The following is an 18,847-nucleotide window of genomic DNA, read 5'->3' as shown; positions in this document are numbered from 1 at the left end:
TTAACAGTTCTGATCCCCCCATTAGCTTTGGCACACTAACTGGTTTTAGGGACATCAGGACCACATCAAACACCTCCAGTCTCTCCTCACTACGGTTGACTTTGATGAAAGTGAAAAAAACTGGGCTCCTGTTGCCAAAGTTTTTATGTCTGACCCTAAAGGCACAAAATTCCTTTCTGTCAGACAACACTACACACCACTGGTTTTGTTCCACACCTCCTCTCCAGTGCTCCATGTTTTGGAGAAACTCAGAAAGTACTGATCACTATTGCAGCAAAATCACAACATGAATTCTGCCAGAATCACTGATCCTGCTGCCAGGACTCAGCGGAACAACCAAGAGGTTTTGAAGGATGACTTCTCTGTAGAGTGGGGCCTCGGAGCTCATCGTGCTCTGCAGATTAGCCATCTGTCAATTACAGCAGCTTGTCAAATGTCAGACTACATCAAACCTGTCGATGCCTTACTGGCGAATGGTAAGACTCAGCCGAGGACAGCTATCTCAGTAACATCATTCTGTTTAGTTTGGTTTTTCTTTTTTTTTTTTAATTTGGATTCTTAATCTAAGTGTCAGAGTGACTGGTGTCTTGGCTAGGGGAAAAAAAAAAAAAGAAAAACAAGATTCTCACCACATGATTTAGAAGTTTTTAGAGCTGTTTCAGAATTCAGAAACTTTACAGTCATTGCCAGGCTTGGCTCATAAACCATTAAACCTCCCGAGGTTACAATCCCTTCCTTTTTCTGTAGCTGTGCCTACAGAATCTTGTAAACAAGTAACAAACATTTCTTACTACTAGACAAAAAGTTTCTACTATCTTGAGTAAATCTCCTTAGAAATTACAAGTTTTCTTCTTCCTAAGAATACTTGATTTTTAGACAACTTTGTGGTATCTTCCTCCTGGCAGTTTGCCATTCTGCACTTTTGTTGCCTTTCTCAGAAAAAGCTATATGAAAAATACCATGAATTGCAGCTCCATTTTGAGTTTTGTTTGTACATATTATGCAGTAAATGACTTAAAATAAATGTTAAGAAAAAAAAATGCAGCCCAATAAACCAAAAGTTAAAAAGGATAGCGCATTAAATAGGTGTTCTATTAAAGTAAGATTGCCATATTAAGACTGTATCATAATGTAGGGAAAATGTTTCTTTCTGATAATCTCTAGTAGGTCATTCATTTATAAATTTTCCATTCTTTCTAATGCTTAGGTTTGTATTTTTCAATTTTGCTGTAATTTAAAGGATAAAGGAAAGCAACCTTAATTTTCTTATTGTGAATTTTAGTTTGCTGCAAGTCATAATATTAACTGGTGATATATAATAGCTCTTAATTCTTACATTTTGTTAAAGTGAAGAAAATGGAGGAGATTTTAAATCAAATTTAAAAATATATATATACAATAAAGCCAATACGATCTACAAATGACATGGCATACCATTTTAAAATAATAATAGATTTTTGCTTATTTTCCTGAAAATATGTGTATCTCTGAGAAAAGAGAAAAGCCAGAAGTGCAAAATTCAACAGCTTTCTTTGATACAGATGAGTGCAATCAAACTGAAGACATCAGTATTAAAGAATTAAAAAATAAAATAATGAGGAGCGGTTACAATCATTTAAATATGAGTTGGGAATTAAATTTTTAAAAGACATTTTTTCCTTAAGTGATTTTAATGTACTTCACTGGCAGCAGCAGAGTACTTTTCCTCACACATACAAATGTGATTTAGCTGAATCTTCAGTGGGGCTACCCTGGAGATAAGCAATTAATATGTCTAATTTGCTTTTGACCTCTGTGTTGAAATGGTTGGTGATGCTGACAAATGTTGATAATTATAGTTTTAAGAAACACTTAATAATAGGAAAAATATATAAATAGTGTGTCTGCATTGCAATCTGGGTTTAGTATAAAAACACTTCAACCACTTTTAAGCAAAACAGAATCAATTTACGCCGCTTTTCAGAGGAGAATTTTAGGCTTTATAGCCAAGCTTGGGCTTGCGTCCTACCTAAACTGCTCTTCTCACGAGAGAAAATCCCAACACTACTTTTTCTTTTTTTTTTCTTGATATATGGTATCTGCAATTTTATTTATAATCATAGTTCCATTAAAATACATATCTGATTAAAAAATATATATTCATATCAAAATGACCAGTAAACTTATCAACAACACAATTACCAGAGGGTCTATAAAGAGCATGGGTAGGAACTACAAAGAAATCTAAATGCATAGATGAATGAATCTGAATGTTAGGCAACTGTTCATCAGTGTGGCAGAACAATCTTCAGAGTACATACTATAACCTGTTCATTTTTATTTTCATCCAAACAAACTGTTCAGTATGTTTATATACATTTAGTATCAATTCTATTTTATTTCAAGTACATCAAATTACTGCTATGCTAAGAATAACAACTGTGTTAGTAAAATCCCTTACAGATAATATTTTAAGACAATGAAAACAAAAGCTTAGGAACAAAACCTACAGGCTGTAGCAATCAAAGTGAAATTTCACATGAATTGAAATTTTAGTTCTATGACTTCTGGAAGATTTGCCTCAAATTTATAAAACTAGTGGATTTTTAAATTAAAGTGGAACTTGTGAATTCTTGGTCAGAACATACAGTGAATACAGAATTTTATCCATGAAGAATAAATATTAAACAAATAAGGTGATGAAATCTTATATCTCAAACATTGTAGACAGGCTCTATATGTATATATATCTCCATTACAGTTTCACCAGTGGATGATACTACGTATTGCAGTGAAAGTCTAACAATGTACTTACTATCAACATAGTCTGTATGTTAAAATACAGGTAAGTATTGACGTTTCCATAAAATGTAATGTCATTCTCTTGTTTCCAGAAATTTACTACGGGCTCCTTTGTTCAGGAAACAGTGTTAGACGGTTTGGAGCTTTTTGGTTCACTTGGTTTTTCATTTCACTTCGTTATTCTAAAACTTAAAAAGAAAAAATCTACTCTCTACTTATGTGTTTAAAAAAAGCTACCAAAATAAAATTTTCTTCAGAGAGTCTACTTACTAAATAATATAGTGATACACATGCTTACATTTAAATATATATAAACACACATATATATGCGCACACACACAGAATACGTTGATGAAAATAGTACCCAGGAGAGCAAAACAAAACATAGCCGCATGTACCCATAAAAGCTTTGATCATAGAGAAGGTCCAGATTCCAAGTTTATCAGCAGTAGGTACATTTGCTGGAAAAATAACTTTAGCACAATTACAGCATTTATTAAAAAAAAAAAAAAAAAAAAAAAAGAGTTCTCATGCTTTTTTTAAAAACGTATTATTTATTGGAAATTTCCACTGGAGATCTGTCAAATTCCTCCATGTGCTTTTCATCTGCCTGCACTACTACACTGCTGCAATGACGCTGCTTTCGGGATCTGAGTATTTCCATACAGGAGGCTGTACCAGCTCAGCTTCCTCTGTCTTAAAACACCCAATGCCTTGCTTACTTGCGCAATGAACTTAAAAATTAAAATACTATAATCATATTGGTATGGGTTAAATTTAGACATCTTTGAAACTACAAAAGCATACATTCTATTTGTTTGAAATGTCTAAAAGTTAGACCAGAGGCGCAGCTCAGGTGTTTGGCACCCCGCATTCTCCCAGCCAGCCGGACTTTTGTATGCAGAGCGTGGATGCAGGAATTCCCTGCTCCTGACCATCAGCAGTTGCCTACAGGTAATTTCTCCCCAGCTGCTCTCTTCCTTGGTGAATACAGAAGTCAGAAGAAAGCAAAAGCTGAAGCAAATCCATACAGCTGGATTTGAAAAAGTAGACGGATAGGATGGGTGAAAACTTATTTATAAATAAATGGCTATTTTGGTTAACTATTTGCATTAAACTTCACACGTGAACCTGCATGACAGTGGGCACATTCGCATTCAGTACACAGAGACTAACAAACCACATATTTAGGAGATATTGTAGAAAAACAAATCTCATGCAAACGTTATTTGTAAAACTCAAAATAATTATTTTAATTTGGTATACTTAAACAGAGAAATACCTTGTATTTCGTATATGAGAAAGACTGTAAGCAAACCTTACCTGGACACTGGATGAAAGACCACTCGTAATTTTTCTCTTTGGGACAAAGACTAGCATCCAGCACCATTTCATGAGACTGCATGCCGACAGGCTTCATTGGGCCTCTTGATGATCCTTCCATGCATTGTCCTTTTCCAGTGTTACTGGGATCGTTACACCACCCGCACCCGGGCTGTTCCAAACACTGTCCGCAGGTCCTCAGTCCAGAGCAGTTTTGAGCTTTATTGCACAGAATACAATATAAATGTAAGGATGGGTTTTGTTTTGCATTTTAGTTTGGGGTTTCAGTTGTTCTTTAGTTTGGGTTTTTTTGGGGGTGGGGGGTGGGGGTTGTTTGTTTGTTTGGTTGGGGTTTTTTTAAGATAAGATGTTAGGATTTTACAACAGTTGACGAAGAAACAATTTTGCATTTCTCTTTGCTTGTGCAAATTTGAAACATTTCAGTAACATTAGCAAGAATATCTCCATTTTCTTTAAAAGTTGTACTTCTTCAGAGACCACAAAATACACAGCAGGTGTTTGTTACACCACAATGCAACAACAAAGACTTCAAATAAATATAGATAATGAGGCAGAGCAATAACACTACACATCTTCAGTAAATCCTATGATAAAATATATATTCTGTGCTTATAATTAATATATATTATAGGATGTGTATATTATTAATTTTACTGATGTAAACAGTCCTTCCAACAAACACTGTGATAAAAGTAATTAAAAAGCGGTAATAGTAATCCAAAACCTGTGAGAATTCAAATTCAAACAAAAATTTTATTTGGGTATGAAGTATCCCGGGACTGCACCTAAGTATAAACATGACTCAGCCTTCTTATATAGAACTTTTGTAACAAGCTAGCATATTGCACATCTTTCCAAAAAAGGATTCTTAAGCTACCAGTCATAATTCAATCCCATTTAATTGACCTGTCTCTTAAGAATCTCATCCATTAGAGTAAATCAGGTTTCATTTTTTAATTTGCATACTAAATATCAAAACTCCATCTAGCGCTTTTATACTCTTTAAATAAGTTGATTTCTCATAAAATATGAGGAAGACCATTTTTAAGAAATCTGTTTAGAACCAAATAAAACTCATATTCTGAAGTTACTGCCATGTCTTATTAATAACAAATTAACAGTTTCAGTTTAGTATCTTCAGGAAAACCATTAGAGATCACGAGTTTATCTGAGCTTTTTCTGTTACACCTTAATTTTTTTTAATGGATGCTGTAACACGGAATCAAATTCACATCAGAATCATTGGAACAGGGATCACTATGGGTCCCTGTCTTTTCTCACTTTAACTTTGTAGACATTTTATAAAACAACTTTAAAAACATACATAAACTTCAGGAAGATCCTGCCAGGAAGCCAGAGATAGTCTACATTTCTTTTTAAAACAACAGTATTTTAAAGCTTGGGGGGGTGGGTTTTGGAGGACACTCAAATGGCTTCTCCATGAGTGCAACCTCTCAATTTGGCTCAGCTGCAGCCAGGACATTATATCCAACTAATGGTCGCAGCTACCTGGACCACTCTACTCCACAAAGACAATACTTGAATCCATGCTATAAAAGCCATACTAAACAGAACAATTTCATTTCTAATTAAATAAACTGACATCAGAATAAAGCTAGATACTCTGACCTCAGCAACTATTACTATTGTTTAAAAGTAATGAAAGTTGTCAGAGACAAAATACTTCAGTAGTCTAAAGATACATGCAGATACCAAGAAAACAGGCAGTTTTAAACCTCAAAACGACTTTTATAGTGCAGAAAGCTGGAGCATGAGCTCTTGTATCATTAGGCTTGGAAGAATCCAAATTGGAGGAAATGTTTTAAGTTTCCCAAATATGGAAAAAGCGGGGGGGGGGGGGGGGGGGGGAGGGGAGGAGGAAAGGAGCTCAACTGTTCTTGGAAATCCACGTCAGTCATGAGACAAATCAATTTTAAAGCAAACATCATCAGATCTGAAGCTAAATGATACAAATTTTGTTTTCTGAATACATTAGAAGATCAACAGAAACTAAAGACCACCATTCTATACTGGCTGGCTTGCCCTTTCAGAGATGCACTGTAAATGATCTGAACAATTCTCATGCTGCTATTTACAAAGGTAGGAGAAAACAGCTCTGAAGTTTCAGCTGCACTATCTTCATGGAAGATAAAACAGAACCAAAAATGAAAATCCTCAGATATTCTCTGTAGTGGCATTCAGCTGAAAAACTGAAGAGACCTAACTGAGAAGTTATTTTTTATGGAAGAAGGAGATATTCAAGCAGAATTTTTTTTTTCTTTGAAATTCTAGAGTTGGTCCAAGATTGTTCAACTGTCAGCTATTCAATCAAAAGTCATAATGGATGGAAGATGTAAGGAAGAGTAGAATACAATGATTTCACAAGCAGGTATTAAAATGACAAAATGTAACCAATAAAACAGTGTTCTTCATTTTAATTCCAAGTTGTGAAAATAAATGTGAAGGTCTCAGTTGTTGTATTTTCCTCATAAATCACACATGCTTGTGTGAAGTTGGGTTTCTTCCATTCAGAAAAAAACATCCAAAAACTCAAAAATCAATCATTCAAAATAAAAATCATTTTTTTAAAAAAGGTATAGTTAAGGTATAGTTACATTCAATTATTCAAGTAAGCAGAAACACTACCCACCCCTTGAAATAACTTAATACTTCATTACCTCACAGCAATAAGAATATATCTACCTAATAAAATTTTCAAGTCATCCAGACTGAAACAATATCTGAACTATGTTTTATTTGGACATTCATTTTCTTGTTTAAATGTGAAATATCTAATGCCTTAAACTCAAAAAAAAAAATGCTTATGGACAAAGAATCTTGGTTTTCTTTAATTTGTTGAATAGAAAATACATTTTCATACACAACTGCCTTTACATGGTGATGAACTGGTATACAGCAAATCCCATTTGCCTTATTGAATATAAATTTGTACAGATCTGACAAAAATTTCAATTAAATTAAAAACAATTTTTTGTGTTCCCCAAACAAATTGAATCTGTATGATGTGCAAATACTACACAAACACAAAAACAGAATTAAAAGTTCAGACTGAAATAACATATGCTATTTTAAAAAACTAAGCATCATTCATGTGCCATTCTGTCTATATTATCTCCAAACTTTCAATCTATTTATCTTCTGCGACAACTCACTATCAATATTTTATAAGTTGCAAAATTGATTCCTTAGAGGAGTGAAAAAAAGTTTAGTGAACTGTTACAAGAGAGAAGCCTTTACATAATTACAGTATTATTATTCCAAATATATGGGACAAGGGATTAAGTGTTCCTATTAGTTCGTTGTTCTTAGACCAAACGTGGGCTGATGGCTGAGTTCAGAGGACATGGGGTACCAGAACCTGGGTTAATATCCAAAATTTACTAAGCATAAAAATTTACCAGAACAGGTCAAAGTTGAACTGATTCATTACATTTTGTGATTACTAAGTATGAAGAAGGAATCTCTACTAAAGTAGGAATACAGGCTCTGCAGGTTCCAGTATCCTTGGCAAATTTTACCCAAAAGAAAAGTTTTCCTATGTCTTATTTTCCTTTAACCCAGATATATATAGTGGCCTGGTACATACAGCCATTCTTTTCTTCTAAGATTGTAATATATTAATGGTTCCTATTACAGATATGGCAGGACCTTATTTTACTTAATATTTTCCCGAGGCTTAGGTGAAAGCAACTAACCACCTTTTGTATTTGCATCCATAATCTATTAAATGGAGTCAAGATCCTAAAGCAATTATGACCCTAAAGCAAGCTCCTTCTTGTTGGACATCAACCACCCTGCCACAACATATCCATAAATAAAATGTTCCAGAGCTGCTAATATCAAAAGACCCTTATGGAGAAGGAAAGGAAGTTGCAAGTAGCTAGAAAAACAATTTCACAGAGAAGAGCAATAATGAGAGTTCAACATACACTTGAGAAGTCCCCTGCATTAAGTTTGGATTAGAGTCCTTTACAGGTAGGAACTATTTTATTCAAATCTTGAAGGGCAGTAAAAATACTAAGAACCAGTCTTCCGTAAGACGGTGACTGAGGAATTTTTCTAAAGAAACCATGACCAAGACAAGAATCTAAGGCACTAAGCAGCTTGTTCCAGCAGCTCCATGAATTATGACACCGATAATCGCTGGAACTGCATGTTGCTGAACTTAACATGTTCCAGTCACTACCGACTTGGGAACAAGTAGCTTTAGCTGAATGGTATACTGAAAGGTACGCTGAGTAGGTTTCTTATTCTCCTAGAGAGGCATTGTATCAATTCCTCATGAAATGTGCTTCCAGAGGGAACATCTGGGGAACACCTTCACTGCTTGACACAGAACTCACCTGCCTTGTTTTTAACTTTGCATACCAAGAAAATGTACTTTGAATCTACTGGCAAAATAAATCAGAATCTTTAAAACTCATCTTATCTCCTTTTTTAATAACTAGATGTGGTATAAGTCTACAGTCTGCATATTGTTTCTCTAATTGCAACAGTATTTTGTTCCAACTCACGGCCGTTATTTGACACGCTAAAGCTGGTCACACAAAGAACCATGGTGTTTTTTAATTTGTCTGAAAATAATACACCCTTTTTACTCTCTGGTTTAAAAGACTAAATATGTTTCATCACAAAAGAATTACCAATATTTTATCTGTATCTAGAAAATACATACACAAACACATACACAGACATACACATACACAAAATACATACACATTAGTAGCTATATAAGATGATTAACCTGAAATTATTTTTATCTTTAGTGAATGTGCTAAATCCTATTCATATGGATGCTCTTTTGAGTAGAAAAAAAAAAATACAACAGTGTATTTAATAGGTTGAACATTCATTAAGATACTCACGGGAGCATGTGGCAGTTTGCCATTCTAGACACTGTCCGTACGGGAAGGAGATTATATAGGCATTTGAGTCAACACATCGTTTTGTACTGCTACACCACATACATTCCATACCATTACTCGTGCAGTTAGAACACGTTGTTCGCAAGGAGCACGGCTTTTTGCAGGGTCTGGCATTCTGGTTGGGACTAACTGGAAAAGAGCCATGAACATTTATTATTTTTAACACAACTGCAATCTCCTTTTTCTTTAATCATATGTTCCATTAGAAAAATCCTTGTTAAAGTGAAAGTGGTCGCTTCCTTAATTAGCTATTAATAATTTAGTCCAAATTTAGAGTGCAATATACAAACGTAATATTTCATAAAAATTATTAAGTAATACTCAGCATGAGTCATACTAGAGCTCTAAAAGAGCCCATTTAAAAAATTTCACAGCAATTTTATCTATATACTAAAATAGTAAATTTAATATTCATTGCCTGCTGATGTCAGCTTAGTTACTTGCACGTACATGACAAAATAAGCCTCAAGCTTCTATAGCAAGTACAGTAGAGTTCTAGTCTATTGTTCTCATTAGTTTAACAGTATATGAGCAACAAATATTCTCCTTATGATTTATCCCTAAAAGTTTGGGTGGGTTTTTTTTTGTTGGTTGGTTTTTGTTTGTTTTTCTCTACTAGAGACCACATTTTGACTGGGTTAGTGGTGTATGGCATCTCAAAAAGTTCTAACACACAAAAAGAACTTGTATACCCTAACTCCCACCTTTTTTGCTTTGCTTTCAAATAAATCTGTAAAGTGTACAAGAGCAAGAGTATAATAATTCTCAGGTAGGAACACAAAATTGTAGATAGCACCATATTCTCCACACAGAAGTACCTTGTGAAACATCGGGATTAAGCTCTCCTACGCATTGCCACTTTTTTGTATATTATTGACTCACATTCAATACAGCCAAGTTCTCAAGCCATTATTCACCTGCTAATACAGTCTGCCAAATCACTTAACCAAGGCTGTTCCTGGATTTGACCTACTATGTACGTATTCAAGCTGTGGTTTGCAATTAATAAAAAGCACAAAGAAAGAACTAACAAAAATCAGCTGAGCTATCAAAATGTTCTTATAATGCTTAAGTACTTTGACTTCTACAGCCTTTGAAGTACCTCAAGATAAAAAAAAAAAAAAAACACTAAAATTAATAACTGACAATTTCACAGCAAAACCATTAGACCGATAGGCCGTGTTCCCAACACACCAACAATGCAGCTGTTTTCCAATTTTGCACAGACAATGGACAAAACTGAAGGGGAAATTTAAAGAACATCATGTGTTCAATCTCACAGCTATGAAGAGAAATATAGGACAACCAGAGCATGAAAATGCTAATTTTAACTGTCAGGTCACTATTTGCCACAGTAATCTTTACACACAAACAAACCTAAAATACAGAAACAAGAATTTTGGTTTTGTCAGTCTTTTAGACCATTAAAATGCTCACTGATGTTCAGCGAGCTTCAGAAAGAAAACATCAGCCGTGCTGAATATCTTCATTGACACTTTCATGCTACAATCACTGTTGTAACGGACTACTACTGATTTAAAGGCAACTTCTAAGACTTCTGGTGTAATACAAACTAAGCCATGTAAACTAATTCACAAATAAATACTTGCTGCTTTAGGAATATTGTTTGTTTTCTAGATTAAAGCTCCCTGTTTTTCTAAAAAGTACATTTTTAAAAATTATTTAACCCAAATTGTCCCAAAATCCCTCTTAGCCAAATGAAAACCCAGACAGCTTGCTAATCATGACACTAACAGTAACTGAGTATAAAAGATTGCTTACCGACAGGTTTTTCACACACAAGACCATCTGCCATTGCAGTGCATGGATTCGCTTTCAGACCTGCCACCTCTGCTCTTTCTAGATATGCACAGAAGCCAGAGTCATTTGGCTCTCCAGGAAGCCACTGCAGAGTTGTATTTGTAAAAGGAGACATGTCATCCCATCCCCAGTAGGAGATGTTGATCTTGCGTAAACCTACCCAAGGTGAAATTTTCTACGAATCAGAATGAAACAAATGTGAGATAATTAGTTAAAATGTTGGTTGGTTTGGTGGTTTTGTTTTTCTTTTTTGGTTTTTTTGTTTTGTTTTGTTTTGCTTAAAACATTTCAAAGAATAGCTCAGCAGAAACAACTTCACATTTTGAGAGAATTCACTGTGTTCTTTTCTCCTTCATAATATCAGTCATTGTCCATGGAGTTTTTATCTTAATGGTTCTACCTCGCTGAACCCTCCACCAAAAGAAAAACCCAAAAAATCCTCCCACTATATGCTTCTGTTCTACTAAAAATCTGTGTTTGTTCTGTTCAAAGTCAGTTCTGATTATTGTTATTTGATACAGAGTCAGAAACCAGGCCAAATGGTCATAATGTTTGTTTTTTTCCCAGTGGCTACTCTACTGATTACTAATTGCTAGGCCAATATAGATAATAAAAGGAACATAAGTTAACAGCAATTCATAGAAATCAAAGTTCAGGAGAAAAACAGGATAAATATTCCATCCTCTAAAACTTGTAATGCTGGTACTGATCAACATCGTTAAGCCATTCAGAGACAGGTGAAAGTGGTACATCCACAATTCCAATGCCATTAAATACACATTGAATACATTTATATTATTGATTTATAAGGTATAAAAAAACCCTGGGCTAAAAACATAAAAAGCATTAATTCTTAAAAAATATTTAGGAAGTATCAGTAAAATTACATCACACACATTCTACTCATTTTTATCATGTTGTCTTTATACAAGTACCAAGAGAAAATGCAGATTTTGAGGAATAAAGGCCTTTGCCTGTTCCAGAATAAATCTACATACATTCTTGCTTCCATCACTGTAAAAATCTCAAGATACCAAAACCCAAACAGATTTCCTCATGTAATCTCTGTGCAGGCAGTTTTCACTAATCCAGGTTTAAGCATAAGGAGTAGAGACATAGAGACTACTGCTGTGACAGGTGAATACCAGAGAGCCGAACACCACAGCTATCTGCACCAGGCAAAGGACAAGATGATATCAGCTCCTAAGGAGAGATGTTGATCTGATTGTGAATTAGGATCTCAACTGATTTAATTTACAAGTCAAGGTACGTAAGACTAATATACTCAAAGGGAACCTGCCATGGTTCACGATCTATGTGGTATTTCATAAATGAACCAGGAGTCACTACCATCATCTCTCAGAGAGATCCTTCATCTTTGACCTCGCATCTTTCTTTGGTCACTCTTGTGTAATCCACAGCTGAAAAAAGTCTTTCAGAGCTCTTAAATCTACACCTGATCAGAGCATTCCTTTTTTTCCCCACCTCACGAGATCAAAGAGAAATATGAAGGATTATTATTATTAATAAGCTGACCTCCCTAAATGTACTCCCTATGCTCTCCTCTTCCTCTGTCCTATCAGTTGGGAGCATGATTAAACAAAACATTACATTAAACAAAAATTGCTACAGCAACTAACAGACAGATGTAAGAATAGACTTAAATCAGAAAGCAACTACAAATTCTTCCATTCCATAAGCAGTGATGCACTCTGGGAGAGTCTTGAACAGCAACAAGAACATCCAACAAGAATGCTACTGCCCACTCTTGCATCTTACTTTTGTATTTACTTCATAACTTCATTGCGACCTCAGGTGACCAACTTTCCAGGTGTCTGTGAGAGCTCCCATGTTCTGGATACTAGAAAGAACACGATCCAAGCAGTAAAAGTATAACTTGGCATCTGGAAAGTGGTAGATAATATATCTGTTGTCTTATTTGATGGTTAGGTGCCTAGATTGCTGTATATGTCCATGCTCCACATGCATCAGAAAACCTTAGATATTTATGCATGTCTCTAGACATCTTTCTGTAGAATGCTAAGCATGCACACCAGGCGCATATGAAAATGTCAGGGGCTTAGGCAGGATAAATTGCTGACGAACACAGACCTAAAACAACCCTAAATGCACACTTTGGGGCTGAAGAATTCTAGCCAAAAGAATGTTCAACATATTACTGACTGTTTCGATTGCAGTGCCAAATAATTTGGCTTCAGCATCAGTATATAGAAAACAGAGATCCTGTTCCAGCTATGGTGAAAAGCATGTCAGGCCAATAACGAAAACTGACAGTGCAGCAGTGACATTTGGAGACAAGTTCTTATATTTGAGCAGGAGAATGTCTCAGAACCCCTTTAATGATGCCGAAGTCCCAGGGAGGGTCACGAAAGCCAGAGCAGCCTTAGGAGATAAAAGCAGCACCCCTGAAATGAAAGACTTCCAGCAAAAGCAAGACACATCATAGTCATCATCATTCTTAATAGCTGTAATACCTGGACAACTTACAGTCATCATGTCGGATATCTCAAATTCCATATGTACCATCTCTGGCTCTTTGCTCGTGTAACACATCAGAATACAGACCTGAACGCTGATTAGCATGCTATCAAATACACACCATCAAAGCCTTGCAGGCTCACTTATGCTGCTGTGGGCATGTTGTTAGGATGCCAGAAAGAGATTATCCAAAACATTTTTTTTAATGTCTGATTAAAATATGGTAAATAGCTAAGAAGTAGGCCACCAAAATGCTCCAAGGACATGTTTAAAGCACATATTCCATTATGTGGCATTAATTCCATGACGTGGTGGACTACAGCTGAAGACTGCTGGCAATAGCAGAGACTGCGTATTGATATCACCAAAGCTTATCAGCAAAAATGAGTGCTGCTGCACTGCATGAAAGCCAACAGGGAAAAACAAACAGTAAATAGAGAATACAGGAAGTTCCATTTGTGGCACCTGCAGCCACCAGTGTGCTGTGACTATCAAACCAATTTCTTCACAAAAAAAGCATAAATCTAGTCCTTATCTCTCAAAATGATGAAAGGTTCAGTCATAATAGCTGGGAGTCTCAAAGTACTTGAAGCAACTGAGGGACTTCAAAGGTGCTGAATAAGAATGCCAATCCAGTTTCTTCTTCAGGCTTAAAAAATGAGAGTTAAACACCCTTCACTTGAACTCTATGGTTGTTTCATTTAATGCAAAATGAATGTAGGAAACTGATTCCTTTGCTTCAAGTATCTTGCCAAAGATGCTTCTGAAGAGGACCAGACAGGAAGGAAACTAGACTGCCTGTTCTCTGTACCCAGAACTCACTGATGTAAGATTCTAGTTTCCAGGCCTCTTGAAATATGTTATCAAACCATGTGGGTGAAAAATACAGTACAAATCAACTCTTCTCTTAAGAAAAATACTTTCTGACATGAAATCAGCCCCAAATATGTCTAAAGTTTTCTTCTCAAGAATACCAGCTTCTTTATTGGAAGGTCAGACAATCTTTGCTCAACATATAAGTGGGAAGAAAGTTAATTTCCTCCTCAAGGCCTTGAGGAATGTATATTTTCAAGATGCCCAAATCCCACAACATAGGAACCATCCTATCCTCACTATATTTGGCACTTAGTAAGTTGTTCAGATTCAGAGTTGAAGAGGAACCTGCAAGTCATTCAGAATCAGTTCCTTTCTATTTGAGGAAGGAGGAAAAGCTCCAACACACATGTGGATGAGTACACATGTGAACACATACACATGCAAGAACTTCTCAGTAAACAATGCCATGAACTAGTTCAGCAAATCATTCTTACTCAAGACACCTTTGTCTCACCACACCAGGGCTGTCCTGCTGCTTAGCTTCCTACTAGGGAGCCAGACAACAGGTGAGTGAAAAGGTACTGAAACTTTTTCTAAGTGATTGACTGCGCCTATCTCAGTTTTTCAAGCTGACTATTATAGTATCTTATATATGTCACAATTTTCATGGATGTTTTAAAGTAGTCCAAACTTGCTGGAATACCCAGTCCGCTGGGACAGAAGTGAATGGGAACTCCGAAAGCACGTAGCTCCTACCGTTACTAGAATTTTCCTTTAATGCCGAATGCATGATCATGGTGTGTTGCACTGGTAGGGAGGCAAAAAGGCCATCTGAAGACCTTTGCTGCCTGAGCTCAGCAGGACCCATTCCAGCTCTTGCCTTCTAGCAGAATCTGATTTCATCGAGGCTGGTATCTTTTGCTAAAGACCTTATCAGAGCTACCTCCTCCTTCACTGCTCTGAAATAGAAAAGGAAGTGTTTGCTGTCTCTAGCGAAGTTGTAAGAATTCCTTAATGCAAAGTATGCTTTGCAATGCTCTAGCTTTCAAGTAAAAAATGGACAACCTAGACCAGCTTGGGACTACATCTACCTCAGCTCACTCAGAAGCTAAACAAATGGTACCAATCTCTTTTACAGCTGCTAGAACCTAGAAACTTGGTAAAAATTCTGGTCGTTCTGCCCTCCCATCTCTTGATTAACAAAACACTAGCAGATAAGCAGCATGGACGTAGACATTGCTATTCATAAGGATTTCAGTCTCACAGAGCAGTAGCATAAAAGGGATGTCCCTTCAGATGTTACGTGCACATATGCACAAACAAAGACGGAGCAGTGAATTTTCAGTGACAGACTACACACAAAAGGCCATGAGGAAAATGTATTACTCATGTTCTATTAATATTCAGCTCTACTGCTCTTTCATGAATATGAAACAATAAGACAGACAATATCTCCTACGTCTTTGCTGACGTTATAAAAATCTAAAATTATTTCAGTTGAAATTATTTTCTAGCTAGTAGAAGTTAATTGTCATGTTTGTTTTAATAAAGCATCTTTTTTAATCGAGCAAAAGAAAAATATCTTAACAGTTGGGAAAATGTAATAATTAAAATAACAGCACTTCATATATTTAGACATTAACTATCAAAATACTTCTTTATTTGATGTCTTCATTTTCCTAACACTTGAGTCTTATTACTTGCTACTACTGTTATTAAGTAATGGAAACGCTTCTGTTTTGCATAGGCACGAGACTAACCATTTGCTTTGAATCATAATCTTCACTTTGAATCTCTTTACCAAGATTCTCACCTGTATCTAGGTAATGGTCTCTTCCATTTACGCCTCTACCTTTTAAAGACCATTATCTTTTTAACTAATAATTTATTATTACTTTGGACATCAGTGTTGAACACTTTTGTTCTAATCATTAAGAGCTAAAAGCTGCAATCCATCTACCTCATGATAGATCCACAAAAAGTCACCAAAACAAATGACAGCTTTTTGACTAAATAATACAGACAGTTATTCTTTATAGGATTTAAGAATTATTTCAATTATAGATTTTTATATGAAATGGCAAAGTTCATAAATCTTTGCCTTAATTTTCCTTCACATGGGAAGAGGAAAGGATAGGGAGGAGACAGTGGCTTATAGGGGCAAATACTAAATAAATCTACTATTTTTCTATTTTTATTCAACATGTATAGGTCAGAATTTGTTTCATAGAATCATAGAGTATCCTGGGTTGGAAGGGGCTGCAAGAATCATTTAGTCCAACTCCTGTCTCTGCATAGGACAACCCTGAAATTCACACAATGTGTCTGAGGGAGTTGTCCAAATGCTCCTTGAATATTGTCTTGAATTTAAACAAGATTATAGAATACCAATGCTCATATTCTGGCTTCTCAAACTGAGACTTTTTTTTCCTGGAATATTGTCACTCACCCTATTCTGAAAAATACTTTCAAATGTTTCAGTTGAGAACTTTTTTTTTAAATCAGGTTCAAAGGTATATCTAGGAAAATTCCCATTATACATTATATACAATTCATTTTAAAACAACATCGACAACAACCAAGCTTACTCAAGGTAAGTTATCAGTTTAAAAAGAAAAAATAAGAAAAAAGGAAAAAGGAGAGGAAAATACACAGCAATTATCAAAGTAAAATTTTACAGTGAAACAAAACAATGCAATGCACAGCAGGTGGCCAAATCCATCTTGGGAAAGCCTGTAATGGGCCTTACTAACGTTGCACTAGAGAATGCAATCAAACATATCTTGAGAACTATTCCATAGCTTTATCCCAGTTCATGATTTAAAATTTAGAACCCTGCTCTCAAATGTGTTTCTCTTCTCATCTACTTCTTTCTCGGCCAGTTTCGAGAACACACAGCCCATCTTAGAAGCCATAAACTTATTCTTGAAATGCAGCTAGTCACGGTTTATCTGGTTTTATAGAACATTCTTTTATAAAACTGACAACAAGTTGCCAAAAACCCTTTTAAATGAGAAATCAACCTTTATGTTAAGTTAGAAAATATTTAGCAATTATTAAATTCTGAGACTAATAGCTGGACAGAGTTTTATTTTCATCTGACAGACAGCAAAAATGCAATCATAGGAGGCATACCAATAGAACATCATTCTGTACTCACATCCACAGTCCTGTTTAACCGAACATAAGTTAAGCTTTTACTATTACAGGAATTTGTTAAACACTGATAAAGTGTGCTCTTCTCTTATTCTAAACCACCCAATTTTAATTTTCTTTTAAGTAGTAATTATGGAACTATGTTAGAAAGGACAATTGTGTATCCTCAACTAGCAAGCTGGTACTTCGTATTAAAGCCACTGTTTACTCAGAAAATTTAAGTCAGACTAAGTTGCTTTGATACCTATAGTGAATGTAATAATTTGTAGTCATGACACATTTTTCAGGCCCTATTGCTGCCTCAGCACTATTTTAATAAGGGCTGAATAATTTGCAGATGAGTGAAGTGAGCAAGTCTATTGAATAGCCAATGACTACTGAGGCCCAAAGTCCTCCTCTGTTTCTTAATGATGCAAATTGCTAAGGAATTATATATTTCTTTCAGAAATCCATCCCCAGCTTTACTAAAATTCCTTTCATTTTGGATCTTAAATTGCCCCGGAAGTGTATGATACAATTCTGGCTAATCTTCTAATGTGCACATCACAATATGTTATTACCAAACTTCAAGTAACTTTTGAAGAATCATTTGATCTCCTTGATTTCTAGGAAAATAGTTGCCCTAGGAAGAAATATACAATTAAACTTTGAAAATACAATGGCCCCTTAGTGCTCACATTTCCACAACATTCACTGTTTTGAGAAGGGCTTGCAGTTAGTTTGCCTCTTTTCTGCATCATTAGGAACAGAAAAACTGCTTACTGAAAATAAGAGCTATATAAACAGAAACCATCCATTCTGTTTACTACCTCATCACCTGGTTTCTATTCTTTAACTACTCATAGATTCTAACTATGCTAGATACCTACACATTTTGTATTTTGTAAATATTTATCCAGTGAAAGACACATTATAAGTAGTGGAAGCAAGCTTCACGGGTTTTAAGTGTCTCAGTGTCTATTAGACACAAATGATGAAATCTAGATGTAATTAGTAATAGGAGTCACATATTAGGTCATAATGACACTTACTGCTCCTAGTCTTTCCAAATTTTGCTGTTGTGGCATTGGTTAAAAAAAAAAAAAAAAAAAGAACAACACGTACCATCTGGCAAACTCAAAATACTCTAACTTCCCCAACCTCCATCTACAGAGAGTATAGCTAGCATTCCAGTGACTTTGGTTTAGACACCCTTGAGTTTTCTTCTTTAAAAGGGACAATGTTTTTGGAAATTCATGTTCTCTTTTCAGGCATCCAAAGAGAGTTGAGCTCCCTGCTTCCTGGAAGTGGGAAGACATTAAACTAGAGGTGAATGAATGAGCAGTCAATGCAGCAATTCCAATACGGAGACACAGTGCTTAAATAATTTATCAGCCTTCCAAAACCACAACAGTAAAGTGGGGCTGCTAGAAACTGTAGTAAAGTGGGGCTAATTCAGAAAAAAAAATTTGATGTCAGCTTCTTTACAGCCAAGCATATTATAA

At 35.4% G+C, this 18,847-nt stretch overlaps 1 protein-coding gene across 3 annotated transcripts in view; it reads right to left on the bottom strand.

The window, feature by feature from the left end:
- The window catches only part of ATRNL1 (attractin like 1), a 522,986-nt gene that overhangs the window by 383,920 nt on the left and 120,219 nt on the right, over positions 1-18,847 (bottom strand). For all 3 annotated transcript variants that reach the window (XM_075107503.1, XM_075107501.1, XM_075107502.1), the window contains exons 16-18: positions 10,854-11,067; positions 9,012-9,200; positions 4,105-4,323 (exon numbers count right to left, since the gene is read on the bottom strand). In XM_075107503.1, the coding sequence (XP_074963604.1) occupies positions 4,105-4,323; positions 9,012-9,200; positions 10,854-11,067 (622 nt within the window). The remainder of the gene's footprint in view (positions 1-4,104; positions 4,324-9,011; positions 9,201-10,853; positions 11,068-18,847) is intronic.

The sequence above is a fragment of the Phalacrocorax aristotelis genome, chromosome 12, assembly GCF_949628215.1.
Source record: "Phalacrocorax aristotelis chromosome 12, bGulAri2.1, whole genome shotgun sequence".
Classification (NCBI taxonomy): Eukaryota; Metazoa; Chordata; class Aves; order Suliformes; family Phalacrocoracidae; genus Phalacrocorax; species Phalacrocorax aristotelis.
This window is presented reverse-complemented; position numbering and strand designations above follow the sequence as displayed.